The sequence below is a fragment of the Gossypium raimondii genome, chromosome 6 (assembly GCF_025698545.1).
Source record: "Gossypium raimondii isolate GPD5lz chromosome 6, ASM2569854v1, whole genome shotgun sequence".
NCBI lineage: Eukaryota > Viridiplantae > Streptophyta > Magnoliopsida > Malvales > Malvaceae > Gossypium > Gossypium raimondii.
In genome coordinates this window covers 56,461,500-56,485,977 of record NC_068570.1, presented here as the reverse complement: position 1 = coordinate 56,485,977, position 24,478 = coordinate 56,461,500, and the positions used below count along the sequence as shown (strand labels likewise).

Below are 24,478 nucleotides of genomic sequence, written 5' to 3'. Positions count from 1 at the left end.
GAAGAAATTGCCCAAGACCATGTGGGCTGAGGCAGTAAACACTGATGTCTACCTTCAGAATAGGCTTCCTACCAAAGCTCTTGCATCCAAGACACCTTTCGAGGCTTGGTTTGGATTCAAGCCTTCCTTGGCACATCTGAAGGTGTTTGGTTACCTGTGCTATGCACAAATACCAGCAGCAAAGAGGGATAAGCTATCTGAAAGGGCTCAACCAGGTGTCCTAGTGGGTTATAGCTCAGTCAAGAAGGGCTACAGGGTTCTGGATCCCTTGACAAGCACAGTCCAGGTGAGCACAGATGTCATTTTTTATGAAAAAGCTTGCTGGAATTGGGAAAAGAGTGAACCAGAAGCTGCTTCAAAAGACCTGGTGCCTGATCAAGCTGAACTCGAGCAGCTTGGTCCTGAGATGGATGTTGATGATGTGCCTGTGAGAGGCACAAGGCCCCTAGGTGAGATTTATGAAAGGGCACAGGTTGCTATAGCTGAACCTACCTGTTTTGAAGAGGCTGAGGCAAATGAGGGTTGGAAACAGGCTATGGTTGATGAAATCAACATGATTGAGAAGAACCAAACATGAGAGTTGGTTGAAAAGCCAACTAACAGAAAGACCATTGGTGTAAAATGGGTCTATCGAATGAAGCATAATGTAGATGGAGGTTTAAACAAGCTGAAAGCCAGGCTAGTTGTGAAGGGCTTTAGTCAGAGATATGGTCTGGACTACATGGAAACATTTGCTCCAATGAGCGGACTCGATACAATCGATTGTTTGGTTCTTTGTAGTCGCTCAGAACAGATGGACAATCCATCAAATGGATGTCAAGTCTGCATTCCTCAATGGATTCTTGGAAGAGGAGATATACATCGAGCAACCTCTAGGATTCATAATGCCTGGTAAGGAACATTTGGTGTATAGGCTAAGAAAGGCCTTGTATGGCCTAAAACAGGCCCCTCGAGCCTGGTATGCTCGGATTGACTCATACCTGGTCAGTTTGGGATTTTAAAGGAGTGCTAGTGAGCCAACACTATATGTTAAAAGAAATCGAGCTGAAACACAGCTCATTGTCTCACTCTATGTTGATGATCTTCTAGTGACTGGAGGAGACAAGTTCATGTTAGCTGATTTCAAAACAAAAATGAAGGAAATGTTTGAGATGTCAGACCTGGGATTGATGACATATTTCCTAGGAATGGAAGTAAATCAAGCAGAAGGAGGAATCTTCTTGAGACAAAAATCATTTGCCATGAAAGTTCTAGCCAAATTCTCAATGGAGAATTGTAAACCAACCAGCACACCTATGGCTGTTGGCATGAAGCTATCGAGCCAAGAAGACCATGAATCTGTCTGTGAAACTGATTACAGAAGCCTTGTTGGTTGTTTACTGTATCTGACAGCAATAAGACCTGATATTCTGTTTGCTATGAGCATGCTATCAAGATTCATACATTGCTGCAACCAGCAGCATTACAAAGCTGGAAAACGGGTGCTGAGATATATCAAAGGCACCTTGAGCCATGGAATACATTTCAGTAGGGCTAAAGAATTGAAACTGATTGGCTACACTGACAGCGATTGGGCTGGTTCAAAAGATGACATGAAGAGCACCTCTGGTTATTCTTTTACACTTGGCTCAGCTATGATTTGTTGGAGTTCAAGAAAACAAACAATGGTGGCTCAGTCGACAGCTGAAGCTGAGTATGTAGCAGCTGCCAATGCTCTTAATCAAGCTATGTGGCTGAGAAAAATTTTGAGCAATTTGAACCTACAGCAGAATGAAGCAACTGTGATACATTATGACAACAAGTCAGCAGTTGCTATTGCTAAAAATTCTGTCTTCCATGGCAGGACAAAACATTTCAACATTAAACTGCATGTGATAAGAGAAATGGAACAAGCTTGAGAGATCGAGCTGATTCATTGCAGCTCAGAAAATCAGATTGCCGATATCTTCACAAAATCACTTGGTACATCGAGATTTCTAAACCTAAGAAAGCAACTAGGAGTCTACTGCATAGAAGCTGAGGAAGAGTGTTGAAGTCAGCCCCCATGTAGCAGCCAAGGTGGCCATGCAAGGTGGCCATGCAGGGAACGTGCTTCAACATCAAACCGAAACTGCATTGTTTCATTTGGTTACTCAAATGAACATTTTGTATTTTAGTTTGTTTTGAACTTAGTTGGTAGCTGCATTTTGATGTAATTAGGTGCTGAATGACAAGTTTAGGTAGTTGCTTATATGTTCAAACAAGTTTACCAAGTTACTAGGCAATTTAGTGGTGTTAGGTATGTTATTAGGTGGTAACTTGTTTGTTTTGCTGTTGTTATCTCATATATGTATTGGCATTATGCCTTGTGAAGTGGTTAATGAAAATTCAGCTCATTTTCATTCAAATTTATCTCTTTCTTTTCAGTTTTCCATTGCAAATTTCTTTTTTTTTCTTCCTTTCTTCTTCGATAGTTTCTTCAGCAAGGCTCGACACTTGCTGTCCAAGCAAAGTAGAAACAAGCTTGCTGCTGCCTCTTGCACCAACACTGCTGTTGGAAAGAGGCATCAAAATTAACTTTCAGTTGATCTCCCTTTGGAGGTTCCCACTGTATTTCTTCAATATTATTTCGGATCACTGAGATTTCCTCTTAACTGTTTTAACTCGACAATGTATGCCTTAATGAAACTGACAACTTCACATACTCTTTCTCTTTTACCTTCATGATATAACTTGTTTCTATTATGCCAAATGGCCTAATATGCAATGGTTGTGTTTATGTTTTGCAAAATGTTACAGTTTCCGAAAACATACACAAACCAAATTTTCCATCCTTGATTTGTGTTTGTGTGCAAGGGTACCATTCCTATCTCCTGAAGCACTTGTTTCATAAAAGCATAGTCTCGAAAGAGATGGTCCACCATTTCGTCTTCCTTCTTACAGATCGAGCAGAGGGCCTCCTCCCTTAGTCTTCGATACTTTAGATTACTTAGCAAAGGCAGAAAATTATTTAGAAACCTTCCATAGGTGTATTATGATTTTGTTTGGAATTTTGAGGTTCCAGAGCTTTGTGTAATAGTTTTTTTGGTAGCAATGTCTTGTAAATTATTATCATCCTCTGTCCCGTCTTGGCCACCAGAAATGCACCACTTGTACTTGCTTTTGACCGAGTATTCTCCCGTATTATCACCCTTTAAGATTAAAGCATTTGATAAGAGTTGTTCACCAGTGGGATGGTTAAAATCAACTCGGCTTGCTTCTTCATGAACAATCTTTCTACTGGATCCATTTTCCAGGTATTAGTTTCACTATTAATGAGGTCTGCAACCTTCGAGCATCTAATGTCAATATTCTGAATTTTTACCTTTCCGTCTCCAGGTCCTGGAATCCAAGCATCTTCTATATATTCATTGTCATGCCATTCCCAATTCTCCAGCCAGTACCATCTTCCAAAATGCTACGAGCACCCCAAATGCTTCGCTAGGTAAAAGAAGGGTGATATCCTAAACCTGCATTCATAAACTCACTCCTTGGATAATACTTACCTTTCATTACTCGTGCAAGTAAACTGGTAGAATTGGTAATTAGTTTCCAACCCTACTTCGCTAAAAGGGTTTTATTAAAAATTGAAAGATCTCTAAAACCAATTCCCCCTTGTGCCTTTGGGGTACATATATATAGAACGCCAATTGCACCAATGAATTCCTTTATTTGTTTTCGAATTGCGTATCTAGAATTTGCACATCATAATCTCTTAATTCTCAACATAAAGAAATTGGCATAAAAAAACACTGCATTGCATAAATTGGAATGACTTGTAAAGTGGATTTGATAAATACCTCCTTCCCCCCTATTGATAGATTGCGTACACTCCATGCTTTTATTATATTAATGAACCTTTCCTTTAAATTGACGAATGCGTTCTTCTTTGTTCTTCTGACCATCGTTAGTAACCCAAGATACTTCTCTGGATTATTAGACATTCTAACTCCCAATTTGCACATTGTCTTCCTCACTTGTATTTATGCTAAAATAAATCAGGGATTCGTTAAAATTCACCATCTGTCCAGACATGCTTTCGTAGCCCTTAATCACTTCTTTCATCGCAAGAGCCCTTTCCATTGTTGCCTTGCCAAAATACTTACAAAATTAAAGTGGTTTTTATGTACTTCTGTAATTCTTTATATAATTAATATTTTAATAATCCTATCATCATATTTCATATTCCATTCTTATAAATCATGCATGTTGAGTTTTAAATAAATTAAAAATCGACCACGAGCCAAATATTTTATACCATATAACTAGTTATTCAACAAAACAAAATGTGCCTACCTACCTGTATATATCGTTGCAAAATCGCCCCCCCCCCCAAAAAAAAACCTTATCCAATTATGCCATCAAATTAACTAAAAAGTTATTATTTTGTTTTATTCTCCTTGAAATTTGGTATAAAAACCCTATCGAGGAAATGCAAATGCAAGGTTAACATTAAGAAATTGAATATAGAATCTTCTTCTTCATCTTTGAGTGTTGTAAGAAAAATGGTGATTAAGCAGTTAATAGCTTATGCTGCAGCTGTGATAGCAAGCTTGCTAGTGAAGTTCATGGCACTGAGTCTGATATAACCGAGTTCTGCTCATAATCTACTAAATTTATTATTTTATCCACACCTTAACTCTTGCCAATTCAACCCATTCAAAAGTATTATTATTAAATAAAACACATATTTTTCAATTCTACTTAAAATTTTTATCGAATTTAATATAATCAATTAACTGGCGGAGCCTAACTGTTTTGGAGGTTGGGATTAAATTGTAATTTGTAATTTTAATAGCCTATATATTTGTAATTTTAAAGGGTCAAATTAAATTTTATCATCTTTGGAGGGTTAAAGTACAATTTTACTATTACTAATTAAGAAAGGACTAAAGTATAAAATAAAAGGTGCAAATTTATAAAGGTATCTACATCCTTTACTATTTTAAATAAAAACCGAATTAAAATTGAGAATAAAATATTTGTGTTACTAAATCACATGCCTTTTATCATTTTATAAATTTTGAGTTAGGTATACTTAACCTAACTCAATAAACTGCATGTGAGCCGAAAACAATATTATTTAAAAATAAAAATAAAGCCCTATGCACTTTATGTTTATCTTTTATACCTAAATCTTAATTTTTTTAAAAATAAAACCCTATGCATTTTAAAAAATAATTTTCACTCTTTTTAAAGAATGGTTAATTTAATTCAATAATAGATACTATTTTTAATAATTTTATTTATAATATTTATTTTATTTCATTACTTTCAAATAATATATTTATAAATAATGAAATATATTTATAAATAATGTTAAATACATAAATTTAAATTATATAATTAATTTTATATATTAAAAAAGAATTTGCTTATACTATCGCGAAATTAAAGTAATTTTACACGCCCATATATTTTTGCATGATTCTTAACTTAACAATCCAATCATTGAATTTGTTGATATTATTGTAAATTCTCAATTGATTCGATATTTTTATCTATCCATCTAAAATATTGTATGTATTAACATTCATTCAAAGATTAAAAGTATTTTGCATAAAACAAATAGTTAAATTTTTTAATTTACGTGAAATTTCACATGCATGATTTATATAAATGAAATATGAAATATGGTGTTTTATCTTTAAAATATTAATCGTACAAAAATATACGGAATGGTGTAAACTTCTTTAGTTTAATTTTAGTTTAATGTCTATAATGGTCATTTTTCCTTTTTACTATAAATCTATAATCTATCTCATTTTAATAATCTCATTATTATAGTAATTAATCTCACCACCACTGTTGTTTTTAATCTCACTGGAACGAATCTGGTCACCATAGAAGGTGACCAAAGTAAGCAAGGGTTGTGGCTCCTTTAAAAAGAAAAATACTCTTTAGACCTCCTAAAATGAAAACCTATTATTTAAGCCATTATAAAATTCTAGTTTATCCTCAAAAATATAAAATGTTAATTTATTATCTCTAAAAATTTAAAAAATTATAAAGAAATAAACTAATATAATTATCAACTTTTATACTTTAAAAACAGTTTTCTTACTTCAGCATGATTCAAATAGACCCAAAAGACAGAGAAAATCAGATGCAGGATAGTAGGACAGACAGTACTTGCAGACAAAGGCCAAAGTGATTCATGACCAAGACAAAAACATAAAGATAAGGTGATGGACTAATGCGAAGCAGATCATATCACGTTATAATCATTTATCTACGACCACAACCCTCTATTTTCTATCATTTTTCTTCTTTGTGTGAAAAAGGAATACCTAGCTTAATTAATTACTATGCTCTTTTTTTATAAAAATAACTCAAAAATTTAATTAATTACTTAAATAACCTTTTTTTCACAAAATGTGAAAATAATAAAAATTTACAATACAAGTTAGAGGAGCCAAAGTGTTTTGCACGTCAAGAATCTACATTAATAAATCATTTTTTTAGTGAAGCCATGTAAAATAACACAACTTGTATAAATATTAGAGAAATATTATGATTTTTAAAAGTAAAATATTTAAGCAATTTTATCTTTTCTGGTGAACCAAATAAATTTATGCTACCAAATTCTAAGATACTAGCCGGTTCCTTGTCCTATTGAAACAACCTAAATATTTTTTTCATTCGTTACTTCTTTTCTCTGATTCTTTGTCCTTTTCATTTTTCTTTTAAACTTTTTATTTATTTACTTTTTAAGTTTTTATTTGTCCTTTATTTATTTATTTTATTTGTTTTATTTATTATTGGTTTTATAAAATTTGAAATGTATATTTGAAATGTTTTATAATATTATTTTTAAAACTATATATTATTTTTAATTTTAAATATTATTTTTAATATTATAAAATATTTAAAATATATTATTTTTAAAGATATATTTATTATTTGTTTTATAATATTTTAAATGCATATTTAAAAATTTTAAATATAATTTTAATTTTAAATATATATTTTTAAAATTATGATTTTAAAATTATTTTAAAGATATTCAAAAGTTTTTCTAAAATTCTATTTAAATTTTTTAAAATATTTTATTTAAAAAGTGGAAATTGAATTGATTGGAAAAAAATAAAAAATAATTTATTGGTTAAAAAGGATTAAAAATATATATTAGAAAATTTTTATATATTAGAAAATAAAAAAATATATTTTAACTGGTCACATCGTGTCAGTGAAATTAGGGGTGTTCAGTCGGTTAACTGACCTAAAATAACATTAACCGAATCAAAATTTTTTCAAAAATATAAATCGAACCAAAATTTTTCGGTTAATTCGGTCGGTTAACCGAAATTATATATTTTTTATTTTTGGTTAAAAATTAACCGAATTAACCGAATTACCCGAATTAACCGAAAATTATATTTTTTATTTTTATTTATTAAATTATTTGTAATTTTTATGATTGGGTAATTGGGTTAGGTTGGATATTTGGGTTTGGATTGGATTTAGGTGAATAGTGGGCCTATTTATATATTATAATTTTATTTATTAATTTTTTCGGTTAAACTGAAAAAATTTGGTTAACCAACCGGTTTCGAACCGAATTAACCGTTAACTGAAAATTTTAAAAATAATTAATCGAGCCTCGACTGAAAAAATTCGGTTAACCGACCGATTAACCGAATTTTTATAGATTAACCGAATTTTTTCGATTTTACCCAAATTTTGCACACCTCTAAGTGACATTAGCGATGTGACTAGTCATTAGCCTAATTGTTAGTTAAAAAAAAGAAAAAAAGAGAAGAAGAACATTATTTAAGAAGAAGAACATTCTATTTAAGAAGGTGGGGTTTGGTCGCCCCTTCAAATATTTTGTAAAAGGAAGGAAGAAAAGAGAAAAAAAAAAGTAAGTTATTTATAGTTTTATTTTGTAATTTTATATTTTATAGTTATTGTAATATAGTAATTAATTATATTTATTTTATGTAATTTTTTTAAATTATGCGAGATATCAAAATGCTTTCGGAGCAAATACGGATTACACTTCATCGAGTATCAATGAAACATTTAAATTAATTATAAATTAAATAAGAAATCATTTTGATTGCATGAAACCGATCTCTATTTGGTTGTTATTATCCCTTTTAACTTATTTTTGCATGAAATTGATCTTTTCCTATTAGCTATATATATTTTTTAATTTATGACACATTCATAAATTTATATATTAATTTTTTAATATGACGACCTTTACGCTTAATTTTGCATTGTTATTGTGCTTAGTTCCATTTGTGGGGTACAAAAATTTACATTTGTCTTTAATGAGTGAATTTTTTTTATAAAAGTTCTCATATGTAGATAAAATTTTGAGTTTGAATATCGTAGTTTATATTATATGTAAAACTCTATATATTATTATAGATATTGATTCAATAAAAATAAGTCTTTTTTTATTTATATTACCCATACCACCTATGTGTTTTTAGGACATTATTGTTTTTTTTTTGTTTTATGTATTTTTTGTAGTTATATGATTGCCCTCCACCCCCGATTAATCCATCTTTGATTCCTGTTATACCTCAAGTGAGTGATCCGTTGAGATTACTAAAGCCTCCTGTTGATAAAATCCGAAAACACGGGGCCAAAGAGTTCAGAGCCACTGATGATGATGATGCTCAGCGAGCTAAATTCTGGCTAAATAATACTATTCGAGTGTTTGATGAGTTATCTTGCATCCCTGACGAGTGCTTAAAATGTGCCATATCTTTGCTACGGGACACTGCATATCACTGGTGGAATACACTAGTATCAGTGGGTCCGAAAGAGCGAGTGACCTGGGAATTGTTTCAGTCTGAGTTCCGTAAGAAATACATCAGCCAGAGATTCATTGATCAGAAACGCAAGGAATTTCTTGAATTGAAACAGGGTCGGATGACAGTGACAGAATATGAGCGGAAATTTGTGAGACTCAGTAGGTATGCCCGAGAGTGTGTTTCGACTGAAGCTATTATGTGTAAAAGATTTGAAGATGGGCTGAATGAAGATATTAAACTGTTAGTTGGCATACTTGAGATAAAAGAGTTCGTAGTACTTGTTAAACGAGCTTACAAAGCAGAATAACTCGGGAAAGAGAAGAGAAAAGCTGACTTTGAAGCTAGAGATTTCCGTAAAAGGTCATTTTGTAAGCCATTTCAGTCGACCTCAAAGAAGTTTCGAGATGATACTAGTCGTTCAAAGACTATTGTGGGGTATTCACGACGGGATCCGGATAGACCACCTGTGAGCTCGAGAGCTACTTCAGTAGCGAGTGTGGGTAATGTCAGGTCAAATCAATTCGAGTGTGAACATTGTGGTAAACGACATTCTGGTAGTTGGAGATTACATGATCGAGCCTATTTTAAATGTAGATCGAGGGATCATTTCATTCGTGAGTGCCCAGAGTTAGTGGATCAAAATCTGGTACAAAATACGAGATTGGGTAACACTGCAGCTAGAGGTAGACCACCCAGAAACACGGGTAATATGAGTGGCTATCAGAGGGGGACCAAAGATACAACTGTTAGATCTGAGGCTAACGCACCTGCCAGAGCATATGCTATACGCGCTCGTGAGGAGGCTTTATCCCCAAACGTTATTACTTGTGCTTTCACTCTCTATGATACTAATGTTATTGCACTGATTGATATTGGTTTGACTCATTCATATGTGTGTGAGACTTTAGTATCCAGTAAGACTTTGCTTGTTGGGTCTACTGAGTTTGTGATTAGAGTATCAAATCCCCTGGGCCGGTGTGTTTTGGTTGATAAAGTGTGTAAGAATTGTCCGTTGATGATTCGAGATTTATGTTTTACGGCTGTTTTGATGTTGTTGCCATTTGACGAGTTCGATACTATTTTGGGTATGGACTGGTTGACTTTACACGATGCTGTGGTTAACTGTAAAAGAAAGACTATCGATTTAAGGTGCCAGAACGACGAGATTATTTAGATTGAATCTAAAGATCTAAATGGTTTACCAGCAGTAATATCCTCGATGTTGGCTCAAAAGTATGTGAGAAAAGGTTGTAAAGCTTACCTTGCATATATTCTTGATAGTAAAGTGACTGAAAAAAAGATTGAATCCTTGCCGATTGTGTGTGAGTATTCATATGTGTTTCCCAAAGAATTGTCGGGTTTGCCACCTATTCGAGAGGTAGAGTTTGGTATTGATTTAGTACCAGGGACGACTCCGTACCGTATGGCACCGACTAAATTAAAAGAGATGAAAGCATAGTTGCAAGAGTTGACAGATAAAGGTTTCGCACGACCGAGTTTCTCTCCTTGAGGTGCACCAGTTCTATTTGTGAGAAAGAAAGATGGAACGATGAGAATGTGTATTGATTACCGGCAGCTCAATAAGGTGACTATAAATAATAAATATTCATTGCAACGTATTGACGATTTGTTCGATCAGCTAAAAAGGGCTTCAATGTTTTCGAAGATAGATTTGAGATTGGGTTACTATCAGTTGTGAGTTAAAGACTCTGATGTGCCAAAGACAGCTTTCTGAACGAGGTACAGACATTACGAATTCCTGGTTATGCCTTTCAGGCTTACTAATGCACCTGCTGTTTTCATGGATTTGATGAATCGAATCTTTAGACAGTATCTAGATCAGTTTGTGGTAGTATTCATAGATGACGTTTTGATCTACTCTCGTGATGAAATCAAACATGCTGAACATCTAAGACTTGTGTTACAAACTTTGCGAGATAAACAATTGTATGCAAAGTTTAGTAAATGTAAGTTCTAGTTATGCGAAGTCAGTTTTTTGGGCCATTTTGTATTAGCATCGGGTATTCGGGTTGATGTAAGTAAAATTTTAGCTATACTTGATTGGAAACCTCTGAGAAATGTCTCTGAAGTTTGAAGTCTTTTGGGACTCGCTGGTTATTATAGACAGTTCGTGAAAGGTTTTTCTATGATTGCGACCCTGATGGCGAAGTTGCTACAGAAAGATGTTAAGTTCGAGTGGTCAAAAAAGTGTCAGAAAAGCTTTGATCAGTTGAAATTCCTTTTGACCGAAGCTCCAGTACTAGTTCAGCTAGAGACAGGTAAAGAATTTGTTATTTTTAGTGATGCATCTTTGAACGGTTTGGGCTGTATTTTGATGCAGGAAGGCAAAGTTGTAGCTTATGCCTCGAGACAGTTGAAGCCACATGAAAAGAACTATCCGACGCATGATCTCAAATTGGCCGCTATTGTGTTTGGTTTGAAAATGTGGCGCCACTATTTATTCGGTGAAAAATGTCATGCTTACTCTGATCACAAAATCTTGAAATATTTGATGACTCAGAAGGACCTAAATTTGAGACAGCGACGGTGGTTAGAGTTGCTAAAAGATTATAAGCTTGTGATTGATTATCATTCGGGAAAGGCTAATGTTGTTGTGAATGCCTTAAGTCAAAAATCACTATTTGCTTTACGTGCAATGAACGCGCATATAGCTATGTCTGATGATGGTGCAATGGTAGCTGAGTTGAAAGTAAAACCGCTATTTGTTCAATATATTTGTGAAGCTCAGAAAGATGATAATGATTTAATTGCAAAACGGGCTCAGTGTGATTTGAATGTTGATTCAGAGTTTCTAGTTGATGCTGAGGATTGTTTGAGATTCAGAAACCGACTATGTGTTCTGAATAATTCAGACTTAATTCATATGATCTTGATTGAAGCTCATAATAGTCGATTATCTATTCATCCGGGTAGCACGAAAATGTATAATGATCTAAAATAGCACTATTGGTGGCGCGGTATGAAGCGAGATATTTCTGACTTTGTTTCACAATGTTTAATATGTCAACAAGTAAAAGCCGAGCATCAGTTACCTTTTGGATTGCTTCAGCTGATCATGATACCTAAATGGAAATGGGACCGAGTCACAATGGATTTTGTATCTGGTTTATCGTTGACACCGAGCAAGAAAGATTCAATCTGGGTTATTATTGATAGATTGACAAAATTAGCTCACTTTGTTCCAGTCCATACTGATTATTCACTTGATAAACTTGCTGAATTATACATTTCTCAAATTGTGAGGTTGCATGGTGTGCCTATTTCTATTGTTTCGGACAGAGACCCGAGGTTCACATCGCGGTTTTAAAAGAAACTACAAGATGCTTTAGGTGCGAAACTACATTTTGGCACAGCTTTCCATCCAGAAACAGTTGAACGAATCATTCAGATACTTGAGGATATGTTGAGATGTTGCATTCTTGAGTTTGAAGGTACGTGGGAACAATATTTACCTTTGATTGAATTGTCATATAATAATAGCTTTCAATCTAGTATCAAAATGCAACCTTACGAGCCTTTATACGGTCGTAAATGTCGTACACCATTGTATTGGACTGAATTCAGTGAAAATAAGATACACGGGGTCGATTTGATTAAAGAAACTGAATAGAAAGTGAAAGTGATTCGCGATAATCTGAAAACATCATCGGATCGTCAAAAATCATATGCAGACTTGAAAAGAAAATATATAGAGTTTCAGATTGGAGATAAAGTTTTTTTAAAAGTACCATCGTGGAAGAAAATACTCAAATTCAGTCGTAAAGTCAAATTGAGTCTGAGATTCATTGGACCGTATGAGATTATAGAGCGTGTCGAGCCAGTTGCTTATTGATTGCTGCTGCCACCTGAGTTAGAAAAGATTCACAATGTATTCCATGTTTCGATGCTTCGTAGGTATAGATCCGGTCCTTTGCATGTGATTAGTCCTACCGAGATTGAAATTAAGTCTGATATGTCATATGAAAAAGAACCGATTAGTATTCTGGCTCGTGAGGTTAAAGAATTACGAAATAAGAAAATTCCGTTAGTCAAAGTACTGTGACATAAACACAGAGTTGAGGAAGCAACCTGGGAGCCAGAGGATGCAATGAAAGAACGTTACCCACACCTATTCACCCGTAAGATTTTCAAGGACGAAAATCCCTAAAGGGAGAGAGTTGTAACAACCCGATTTTGACCCTAATCGGAACAGTGGTTTCGGGACCACACATCCGAGTCTAAAAAATATTTTAATATTTTTATTCTGTATTTATTATGTGTGAATTTACATGTGTGAAAGTTTCGTGAATTAATTTTATTGTTTGAGTGCTTAATTTGAGAAAAAGGGCTTAATCGCGTAAAATGAAAATTTAGTGGTTAAATATGAAAGTGTCTAATTGTTGTTGTCTTTATACTATGATGCAATTAGCACATTATATAAGTTAGTGGATGGCAATGGTCAAGAATGACCTTATATTATATGTTTTGTATATTCTTTATTAAAGGTTATTTTGGTAACATAATAGTTTCTTATTATTATATGTTAATAAAATAAAACATAAAATAAGAAAACCATGCTATTGTTCATCTTTGTTTTCACCGAAACTACAAAAGAAATAAAGAAAGAAAAAGCTTTGAACATTCGGCAATTACAAGTCTTAATTAAGGTTAGATTTTGTTTCGATTTTTATAATTTTTATGTTTTAATATCGTTGTTTCGAGTACTACAAAGCCCATGCTTGAATTTTGTATTTGTTGTGTATTTTGTAAGATGCCATTGAAGAGAACTTGTTGTTTTTGTTTTTAGATGATGGAAAATAAATATATGTGGTTAGATTTTCATGTTTTAATTAGTAATTTTTTTGATAAAAATGTGTATTAAGGACTAAATTAAGAAAAGCGTAAATTGAGGGGTCAAATGCTAAATAAATGAAAAATATGGAGTTGTATGGACACTAGGAATATTCGACCCTTAAAGAGTGTAGTCAAATTTGGTGTATTTTGTGTTTTGAGCAAAAAGGGTTAAATTGTAAAAAGTGGGAAATGTTAGGGGTAAAATTGTAATTTGCCCATTCATGTGTTTTTAGGCTAAATTGAATAGAATCGTGTTTAAATAAGCTTAATTTAAATATGTTTAGATCAAGAATTAAAGAAATCGGATTTGGATCGGGGAAAGACAAAAGTGGTCGAGTAGCCGATTTATTATTCAACGACATCCGAGGTAAGTCTGTAAGCATATAAATGTTGTTAAATTTAATTATATACATAGGTCACATAATAAATTCAATTTTATGAATTTTATTTGATGATGGCCGAATATGATTAAGCTAGAAATATGTATTTTTGAGTTTGATTTGATTAGGTTCAATAATCAGAAGCCCCGTACGAGCCTTAGGAATAGATAGGATTTCCAATATGTGATTTTCTGTAAGACCACGTCTGGGACGTTGACATCGACTTGTGATTACGTGTAAGACCACGTCTGGGATGTTGGCATCGACTTGTGTTTACGTGTAAGACCTTGTCTTGCACAGTGACATCAATTTGTAAATACATGTAAGACCACGTCTAGGACGTTGGCATTGTACGAGCTTTCCGACTATTTGCATATCATTTTCAATGCAGAACGGCTCAACGGGCATCGTTAATTTAAGAACAAATGTGAAAACAAATTTAAAATTTCAGGTATGTATTATTACCATGTTAAGAAATTAAGGTAAGTTTTATATTGAATTGATGATTCAAGATTATTTAGTAAGTCTATAATGTGTAAATATGTTTGAAATTATGAGTGATTTTGGCTTATTATCATAATTGTGATATATATATATGATGATGATGATGAATATACTTGTATTCTAGTAGTAAAAATTCGACTTACATATGCTAAATGTATAAATTAAAGCCATGCGAAAATGGCTTAATTAGATTGTTGTGATCGGTTTGGGTGAATTATGGTTTAGGCATATTTTGATTATGATTAAGCATTTTATGGATGGTATTATATATGTGAATGTTATGTGTGATTTGTTTGGATATGAAATTGCAAATGGTATGTTTAATTCATGGGAATTGATGTTAAATGATATTATAGGTGTATATGTTTGATTAATTAATGTAATTGCCGATAGTTATAATTTGATATTTATTTTATAGCATATAATAATATGGATATATATATATATATATATATATATATATATATATATAACTGGTAATGAAATGCTTAGTTTTGTAAGGTAATGTAATGAAATATATATTTTGGAAATGGTTTAAGCATGAGCATTTATGCGCATGCATTTATATAGATAGTTCAATTATATGTATTTAAACAGGTAAATGATATGATTTATATGCTTTGGTATTGGATGATCTGTAATAGCCCGATTTTAGGCCTAGTCGGAACAGTGGTTTCGGGACCACAAATCCGACGAAAAAAAAAATGTAATGGCTTGAATTTTCAGAGGTGTCGGAACGGTGATTCGAGATCACTAAATTCGACAAATGGGTAGAAAATATTATTAATTTAGTAAGTATAAGTTAAATGTGAAGTTAGGAAAATTTTTGAAATAGTGAATAGTGCACTAGAAATAAATATTAAAATAATTAGAATCAAAATGAGGTATCAAGACCTCGGGATTTTAAACCGAGCCATAAATATTTTATAAATATTTATGGAGTGTTAAAAGTTAGTATTAAAGTTTCGTTAAGAAATTTTAAAGTTCGATAATTAATTGAACAAAAGGACTAAATTGTAACAAATGCAAAATTATAGGAAATAATTAAATAGCTTAAATGATAAAAGGAAGAGGGCTTAAAAGGTAAATAGACCCAAGGCCTATTTGGGCTGGACGGCAGGGCATGAAATCAGCAGAAAGTAAAGAGAATTAAGGGTAAAATTGGAATATTGCAAAATTTGCTTAATAAAGTTAGGACCAAAGTGGAATTATCTAGATTTCTCTTCATTTTTCTGAATTCTCATCAGCTAAAACACCATGGAAGGGCTTCTTCAAGCTGGTTCTTCATATTTTATTACAAGTAAGTTCAATTCTTGACTATCTCTTGAAATTTTTGTATTTTTATGACTTTTACAACTAGGCCCACTTGTTAAATTCATTAGTTTTGATTTTATGAAAGAAGTTGAAAGTTGATATGAATATGTGCTGGAAGTATATGATGATTTAGCATGAAATTAGAGCTTTAAATTGTTCATATGCTGATTTTATTGAAAGAATTGAATAGAAAGTGAATGTTTGGGACCTAATAGTAAAAGAGTTTGAAGATAGAGTTATATGTGGAAATTCTGAATTTCAATAGTTGTGTAACAACTTATAATGCCTAGTAAAGCAATAATAGAGAAAATTAGATTAATTGAGGGTTAATTGAGAAAGGACCGAATTGTATAAACTGTGAAATTTGGGGCAAAATGGAAATCAACATTTTGCACTAAAGCAGTTTTGGACAGCAGCAGTAGTGTAACTTTGAAAATCACCAAAATTGTAGAGATTGAATTAGAGGATGAATAAAATATGAAACTAAAGCTTATTGAGTCTAGTTTCTTATAAAAGAAATGATGTGAGCAATGGAATTGTAAATCATGAGATATAATAGATTTTGTGAGACAAGGTCAGAATGAATTCGGGTTCCCCTGTTCTGACTTTGGAAAATCATTAAAAACTGTAAAAAAATGATTATGAGTTATAGTTTATATGGTTAGAATCCTTAATGAGTCTATTTTTAGAAGAAACAAGCTAAAACATCATCCGAATTCTGTACAATGAGATAATTAATTTTTAGTGAAGAGTGGTCGAAACTGTCAGACAGCGAAACAGGGGAAACTTTAAAGAATAAACTGTATTATTTGGCTCAACCAAAAATTCTGAAAACTTTATGCTATGAATATATGTGAGTCTAGTTTCAGGGAAAATTAACGGATCTTAATTTGGAGCTCTGTAGCTCTGGGTAAAAATAATTTAGTGACTCTGACTCGGATAAACAGCTTTGAATATACATGTTAGTGAATATTGAAATTATGGTTAATGTTGTTTAAGTGTGTTATACACATTAAGGATGTGGAATGGAGAGGAGGAGGAGGAAAATTGAGAAATATATGAATGATTTGTGTATAATTGGTCATATGTTTGATTATAATTGATAGATGATGAAATAGAAATGATGCTTAAATTTGTGCATTATTGGACATGGTTTAAGCTCATGTGTGAAAATAAAGTTTCATAGCATGTGTGTATGGTATATTCGGTATATGATTTGGCATGAAATAATGTCATGAATGGTTTATCATGTGATTAGTTCCAAAAAGAGTTATGTTTCAATACACTAGCTTGCAACTATGGTTGAATGATATGTTTATATCTTGTGTAATGTGCATAGGAAACAAGTGTGGAAGATAATGAAATAGTAAGTTCATATGGCTGAAATTTAATGATTAAATGTTAATTTCATGAATTATACAATGTATGATGAAATGTATTTATTGTTGAAATGAGAATAAAATAAAAATGTGAAAATCGAATAAATGATCAAATTAAGTGGAACATGGATTTGAGTACTTCTGATCAAGTGACAAAGTGATAAGTGGTAGTTTTAGCTACACTTATCTGATCAAGTGACAAAGTGATAAGTGGTTACACTTATCTAATCAAGTGACAAAGTGATAAGTGCTAAACTTATCTGATCAAGAGACAAAGTGATAAGTGGCTACACTTATCTGATCAAGAAACAAAGTGATAAGTGGTTACACTTATCTGATCAAGAGACAAAGTGATAAGTGGCTACACTTATCGATCAAATGATAAAGTGATAAGTGGTAGCTTCACTACACTTATCTCGATCAAGTGGCAAAGTGATAAGTGGTAGCCTAGCTACACTTATCGATCAAGGACAAGTGATAAGAGGTCATATGTCAAAGTGAAAGTGAAGTACTCAATTTTCCGTAACCGTTCCCTAATTTGATTAAGGATGGTAAGTGACAAATGGGCCCAAATGAATTAAAGTAAATGAATAAGTGGTAGTGTATTTATACCGGGATGATGTTGTTATTTAAGCTAAAGTGATATTTTCATTGCAAAATTAAGAATTTCATAAATGTGTTATTGAATGATATAATCGATAAACGTTGAGTTAAATGGTAAATACGTATTAGTGTTAAACTTAGTGACATTGAATTGTACGTGAATTAAATGGAAATTGCTAGTGATATGATCTAAATTGTGAGCATGAGAAATTGCGAATTAAATGAAATGGAAATGAAGCATTGAATTGTATGAGTATGTACCGGGTCTCGTAGGCCCTAATTATTATGATTATAATATTTTGAGGATATATTGTGAAAAGTTATAGAAACATGTTAATTATTTTGAAAGTTTTTATTTAGATGAAATTTTATAACTCGGTTAAATACGTTTACAAGTGTATGTGTTTTGGTAATGCCTCGTACCCTATTCCGGTGTTGGATACGGGTAAGGGGTGTTACATGATCAATTTGGTTAGATTGATGTTAGATTTAATTTAGGCATATTATGCGCTAGACGAATTGGTATTACTTTGGCCACTTCAATTTAATTATTTAGTAAAGAAAATTTGCTATGCATGGGTTTGCATTTGGTTTTAAATAGGACAAATTAGTTTGATCATATGATTTTATTATAAGCCATGTATATTTGGTTAAAGGTTAAATTCATGTTATTTATTATATTTATTAGTATAAGGACATAATTTGTTATTCAAGTTGTAATTGTATTTGATTAATTTATGTAATATTTGAATAAGATTTTGAGATTTATTAAATAGGTAATAGGAAATATTGTATATACTGAGATAGATTATTTGGTTCATGTTTAATTCCAAAAAGTGTGGTTGACTATGAAATTTGAGTGAGTGTTATATTATCTTAATGAATATATATAATGTTTCTTGGAAATGGTAAGATTATATATTTGAATAAATATAGTGAAATATCAATTTTATTCAAATCGATAAATGTACACCTTTACTATATTTGAATGGATAGTCTATGTATTCCACTTGATTGTTAAGCATGCAAATTTGGTTTACTTGAATTTTATATTTGATTTTGCTATGCTATATATATATATAACATAGTGCATGATTCATTTTATTTTGGATTTACCATTTATTAATTAAAATTAGAATTAAGCTTTTGGTTCGGTAATGCCTCATAAACCCAATCCAACGACGGTCACGGGTTAGGGGTGTTACAATGAGGGCGACCTAATGTTGAAGAGGATTCTCCCTCTACAAAAAGATTTTAGAGGGAAATGGATGCCAAATTGGGAAAGACCTTATGTTGTAAAGAAGGCCTTTTCCGGAGGAGCTTTGATTTTGAGTAAGATGGATGGTAAAAACTTGCCAAATCTTGTAAACTTAGACTCAATCAAGACACACTTCACTTGAAAAAAAGAGAAGGGACAAAGGCAAAAACTCGCAAAGGGCGCTTTGAGTCCTAAAAAGGACTAAGGTGAAAACCCACAAAGGGCGCCTTAAGTTCTAAAAAAAAAAAAGAGAGATCAAGGTGAAAACCCACAAAGGGCGCTTTGAGTCATAAAAAAATAATAATAAAAAAGAAAAAAGAAAAAAGAAAAAGGAGAGGCCAAGGTAAAAATCTGCAAAGGGCGCCTTGAGACCAAAGGGGATTTGAGTTGAAAACTGGAAAAGGGCAGCTTAAATCTTTTATTAGAATGGGACATGAGGTGATCAGAACAGCTGAAATTTTGATCAAATTGGGGCATGTGATGATCTTCTTATACCTGAATCAACAGGAAAGGGTAGGCGACATATTGGGGCAGCGACAAAGTACTGTAGATCTCCTAAACACATGTCAAACTCGGAATGGTCTTTAGAAAGTTTGTACAGAGAAACTCAAGCTACGATATTTGGGGCATCTAGTCTTCATACTATTTATATTGAATTTGTTGTTCTTAGAATACTTCATTCTTTTTCAAGATACATGTTCCCACTTAATTCCTCTTTTATTTTACTATCTTCGATAATTTATTCATTTCGAGCCGTGCTCCCAAATCAATTCTATTTTTATCCATTGATATGATCTTTTGCAAGCATGTGGCATTGGAATGATGATTAATGGACTAATAATACTTTCTCAAAGGAAGTTTTGCATATTACTCTAGAAGTTTCTAAATAATACAAGAACCTAAAACATAACTATTGTTTAGAACGCACCAAGTTTAAAGGTTGAAATATCTAAGAAGGAAAAGTCTAAATTAAGACTATCCCTTCAAATTTTGTTGTCAAAATGTTGATTGAACAAAATGACAAGATGCCGTGTTGGTGACAAAGCTTCAATGAACAAACAAGCAATGATCACCCAGTGATAAGAATATGTTTTCTTGGAGAAGAAAGTTCTACAATTGTGCATAAACATTTGGTATGACACTCTAAGAAAGTGTAAGAGACCAAAGAGATTCAGATCTTGTATCCTTGAATTGTAGGATGAGAGGATTGAGAAAGAGCCAGATCTTATATTCCTAAATTACAGTGGGAGGAAGATAGTTTAAATTTTATGTCCTAAAAGCACAGTGCATTGAACCTTGAATATTACAATGGATTGAACCTTGAAGATTATAGTGGACGCAATCTGGTTAAGTAAGATATGAGTTTTACCAGCCGAACAAGATGGCGTTCTGATGTGTTGGTAATAAATCCTTAATGAACAATGAACAATAACAACTCAAACATTAGGGGATTATTTTCATGACATTTTGTATTCATGCATGCATATTTGATTAGGAGATTTTAATTCATTCCGATCATAACATCCTAATCACTAGGCATAAATAGGCCCATAAAAAGGATTCTACAGGTCATGTTCCCTAGAAAACAGATCGGTGAAACCACAAATCCTATCTCCCTGAAGTTACAGTGGAGTGGATTGCAGACACTAGTCTTATCACCCTTGCGTTAAGACTGAAGGCAACGGATGTTATTTCACTGACGTTGCAGTGGAAAGATTTGAACGGATCTGTAGAGATTGGAAACTTGTAAAATAATCTGGACATTGCCCTTCCACAACAAATAGCTATTTTTGCACTAATCTTCCTTTTCATTTCTGCCAGCTTTACAGTTTTTTGAATCGCAACCCTACCCTTTGCCGACCTTGAAATACACAACCAACATCATCTTCTACAATTTCGCCATAAAAGAGAACGTAAACCAAAAACACCTTATTATTAATCTTTAATAGAATTTTTGAACTCTCCTACTAAACACAACAATTTTACCATTCTATATATGCTAGAGAACCAAGAGGTGGAGCCATAAAGAATGGCTCCACCAAAATAAAATATTAAATATTAAATATTTATATTTTAAAAAACATATTTTAAAAATGACACTTGTAATAAAGTGGTGAAGCCATTCTAAAACACATATTATTTTTAAATTTTAAATAGAATTAAAAAACGTTTGAATATCTTTAAAAATAATTTAAAAATATATATTTAAAATTTTAAAAATATATTTAAAAATTTTAAATATACATTTAAAATATTATAAAACAAATAATAAATTTGAAAGGTCATATCATTAAAAATAATATATTTTAAATATTTTATAATTTTAAAAAATATTTAAAATTTTAAAAAATATTTAAATATAGAAAATATATTTAAAAATTTTAAAAGTAATATTATAAAACATTTAAAATACACATTTGAGATTTTATAAAACCAATAATAAACAAATAAATAAAATATATAAGGGACAAATCAAAAAACTTAAAAAGTAAATAAATAAAAAACTTAAAAGAAAAAAAATCAAAAGGACAAAGAATCAGAAAAAGTAACGAATGAAAAAAAATAAAAAATTTAGGCTGTTTTAATAGGCAAATAAGTAGAACAGGCTAGTGTCTTCGAATTAGAAAAAGGTAAAATTGTCTATCCCCACTCTTTCAAAAATCATAATATTTTCATAGTATTTATACAAGTGGCGGCTCTACTAAAAATTTAATTTTTTAATATAAATTGCTAACGTGACATGTTGGTGGCGCCAAACACTTTGGCTCCACCAACTTTTTCCATAGATTTCAGGTTTTTATCAAAAAAATAAGTCATTTAAATAATTAATTATTTTTGGGTTGTTTTTATAAAAAAAAGCCCCTTTTTTTTCTAAACAAAAAATAAAAGAAAACAGTTGTACCTACCAACATGATGTATTATTTATTAGAGTATGGTCAGTGAGCATAGTGTAAACTACAGTGTGTATGTGTGCATATATATAGGTGTTTAGTGCAACGTCCGAAGCACAAGACAAGACAAGCGACCCAAAACAGAAGCAAGATGGCCACCGAATGTAAGAAGAGAGCCGTTCTGGTCGGATGCAACTACCCCAACACCATCAACAAGTTGAGCGGATGCGTAAACGATGCGAAAGCCATGAGAGAAATGATCGTGAGCAGGTTTGGCTTTGATTCCGAAAATGTTGAGCTCCTAACTGATGAACCAGAGTCCACGTATAAGCCTACACGTGCAAACATTATGGCTGCACTCAAGAAGATGGTGGTCGCGGCTAAAGAAGGAGATGTCCTGCTTTTCCACTTTAGTGGACATGGACTTGTGCACCGCATTGACCCCCACCAGCCTCCCAACGAGGGTGAAGCAATTGTGCCTTGTGATCTCAATCCCATTTTTGGTACGTAATCAACTCGGTAAATTAAATTATTAAAATACTCTCAATCTAAGCAAACTGTTATTTATATCATATTGTGGTTGCGATGGTTGTGCAGACGTGGACTTGGGGCAATTGATTCAGCTACTACCAAGTGGATCAAGCTTCACAATCGTTTCGGATTCCTGCCACAGTGGTGGTCTGATTGATAAAAGTAAAGAACAAATTGGACCCCATAGTACTCTAAGGGGTATAGCACCACCTGTTGATTACAAGACTAGGGGCATTTCCTTAGCAACCTTATTCCAGTGCCTACAAACAGCGGCCAACGTCATAATCGCGACACAAGACTTATTTCCCACAAGAGCACTTGGGAATGCCATCAACACTGGAACAGATAATATGACGGGTATTAGCTCTCTTTTGACCACAATCTTTGGGAACAATGTGAGTCTCAAATTCCTACCCCATTATGAGCGTGATATTTTGAATTTGAGGTCACTGACGGAGGATGAGGGAATTCTGTTAAGTGGGTGCCAAGCCAATGAGCTTTCAATTGATATGCCAGCGAGTGAGAAAACCGGAGGAAAGGCGTTTGGGGCCTTTACCTATTCAGTTCTGAAGGTCATCAAGGAGAGCGAATTAGGTGCATTAACCAATAGACAGCTTGTGGTGAAGGCTAGGAATGAAATAATAAAGCTAGGAATTGGGCAGCAGCACCCTTGCCTTTATTGCAGTGATGGGAATGCTGATGCAGCTTTTCTTGGCCACCAACCCAACACCACTACGGGTGCATAAGCTGCCGGCTTTGAACCAGGGTTTTCGATCACTAGAGGTCGAAACTGTAAACTAAATAATAATGTGCTCCATCGGTGTGCACTACTACGAAGTTGAAGTTAGCCTTCATTACTGCGTCTGTGTGTGTGTTTGCTTATTAATTACTATCGTATGTCTGTGTTTTAAGGCCTTCAAGCTTATGTAATCGCCATGTATGGCTATCTCATGTATAATTTTATGATAAAATAAAACGGCCTCTTTTGCAAGATTTTTAGTTATAGTGTTTGCCATTTGGTTCTTTTGGTGTTGTATTGAAGTAATGCAAGGATGTAGAGATTTATAAAAACAAAAACTTACATGAAAAATATAAAAAGATTTTAAAATTAAAACAAAGTAAAAATAAATTATAAAACAACAGAAAAGAAAATTAATGAGAAGAAACTCTAGCTAGAAGTAAAATCTTTGTTTGATTCAAAGATTTGATCATCAATGCAAAAATAACTTCAATACCTTTAATAAATTAGTTCTAGTTGTTGACTCAGTGTAATGCAACCCATCTCTCATTGTTCGATAGCCAAGAGAAAACTCGTTTGAAATTATTTCCTAATCGATAAATAACCCTGTAACTCAACGCCCTAGATTTAACTTATCGGCAGTATTAAGAACGAGAGAGTCCAAATTCTAACTAACAAACTCATCCTAGCGAGATTCATTTTAGCTATATCACACATTCACACCACATAAATATAAATTGCGACATAAGGGAATTATGTAGTTTGTCACTAGTATTAGAATGAATTATACAATTATGGATTTAAGAATTCTAATTGACAAAACAGTCATTCTAAGCTATCAAATACCGACTGAACATTCAATAAACCTGAAAAGTTGTAATTAAAACAAAAAATGCATGAATACCAAAGAACAAAGAAAAATTAAAGCAAAAATTAAGTCTCACAAATTTATTAAATCAAAATCTGATAAAACCTTCGACTAGATGGAGAGTTTAAAAAGCCACAAACTAAAAAAACAAAATAAAACTAAGAACACCTAGGTCTAGGTCTCCCCTCGTCTTAACCTAATAATGTCCATTTATAGAGAAAAATAATATAATAGAGAAAGTACAAAAGTACCATTAATTATATAAAGCAAAAGTTTTCAAGATATTTTGGCAATTTTTCGGTCAAACTTCCAGGACATTTTTTGATGTCTTCTTGATGTTTTTGGGCTTCATCCGCGAAACAAATTTA

General features: G+C 32.6%; 2 protein-coding genes across 2 annotated transcripts; both read left to right on the top strand.

The window, feature by feature from the left end:
• The first annotated feature begins 634 nt into the window (after positions 1-634).
• On the top strand, positions 635-1,898 carry LOC128041777 (uncharacterized mitochondrial protein AtMg00810-like). The gene is made up of 2 exons (XM_052632101.1): positions 635-891; positions 1,004-1,898. The coding sequence occupies exons 1-2, from the start codon at positions 635-637 to the stop codon at positions 1,896-1,898; spliced, it is 1,152 nt and encodes a 383-aa protein (XP_052488061.1).
• Positions 1,899-13,927: 12,029 nt separating this feature from the next.
• On the top strand, positions 13,928-23,502 carry LOC105772679 (metacaspase-9). Its single transcript, XM_012594085.2, has 3 exons — positions 13,928-14,010; positions 22,066-22,475; positions 22,570-23,502. The coding sequence occupies exons 2-3, from the start codon at positions 22,124-22,126 to the stop codon at positions 23,247-23,249; spliced, it is 1,032 nt and encodes a 343-aa protein (XP_012449539.2). The 5' UTR covers positions 13,928-14,010; positions 22,066-22,123; the 3' UTR covers positions 23,250-23,502.
• The last annotated feature ends 976 nt before the right edge of the window (positions 23,503-24,478 follow it).

Excerpts from the sequence above, each read along its gene's own strand:
- LOC128041777 (XM_052632101.1), top strand. The coding sequence starts at position 635 with ATGAAGCATAATGTAGATGGAGGTTTAAACAAGCTGAAAGCCAGGCTA. Across the intron at positions 892-1,003 it reads TCTAGGATTCATAATGCCTG|GAGTGCTAGTGAGCCAACAC; the intron begins GTAAGGAACATT and ends GGGATTTTAAAG.
- LOC105772679 (XM_012594085.2), top strand. The coding sequence starts at position 22,124 with ATGGCCACCGAATGTAAGAAGAGAGCCGTTCTGGTCGGATGCAACTAC. Across the intron at positions 22,476-22,569 it reads TGATCTCAATCCCATTTTTG|ACGTGGACTTGGGGCAATTG; the intron begins GTACGTAATCAA and ends ATGGTTGTGCAG.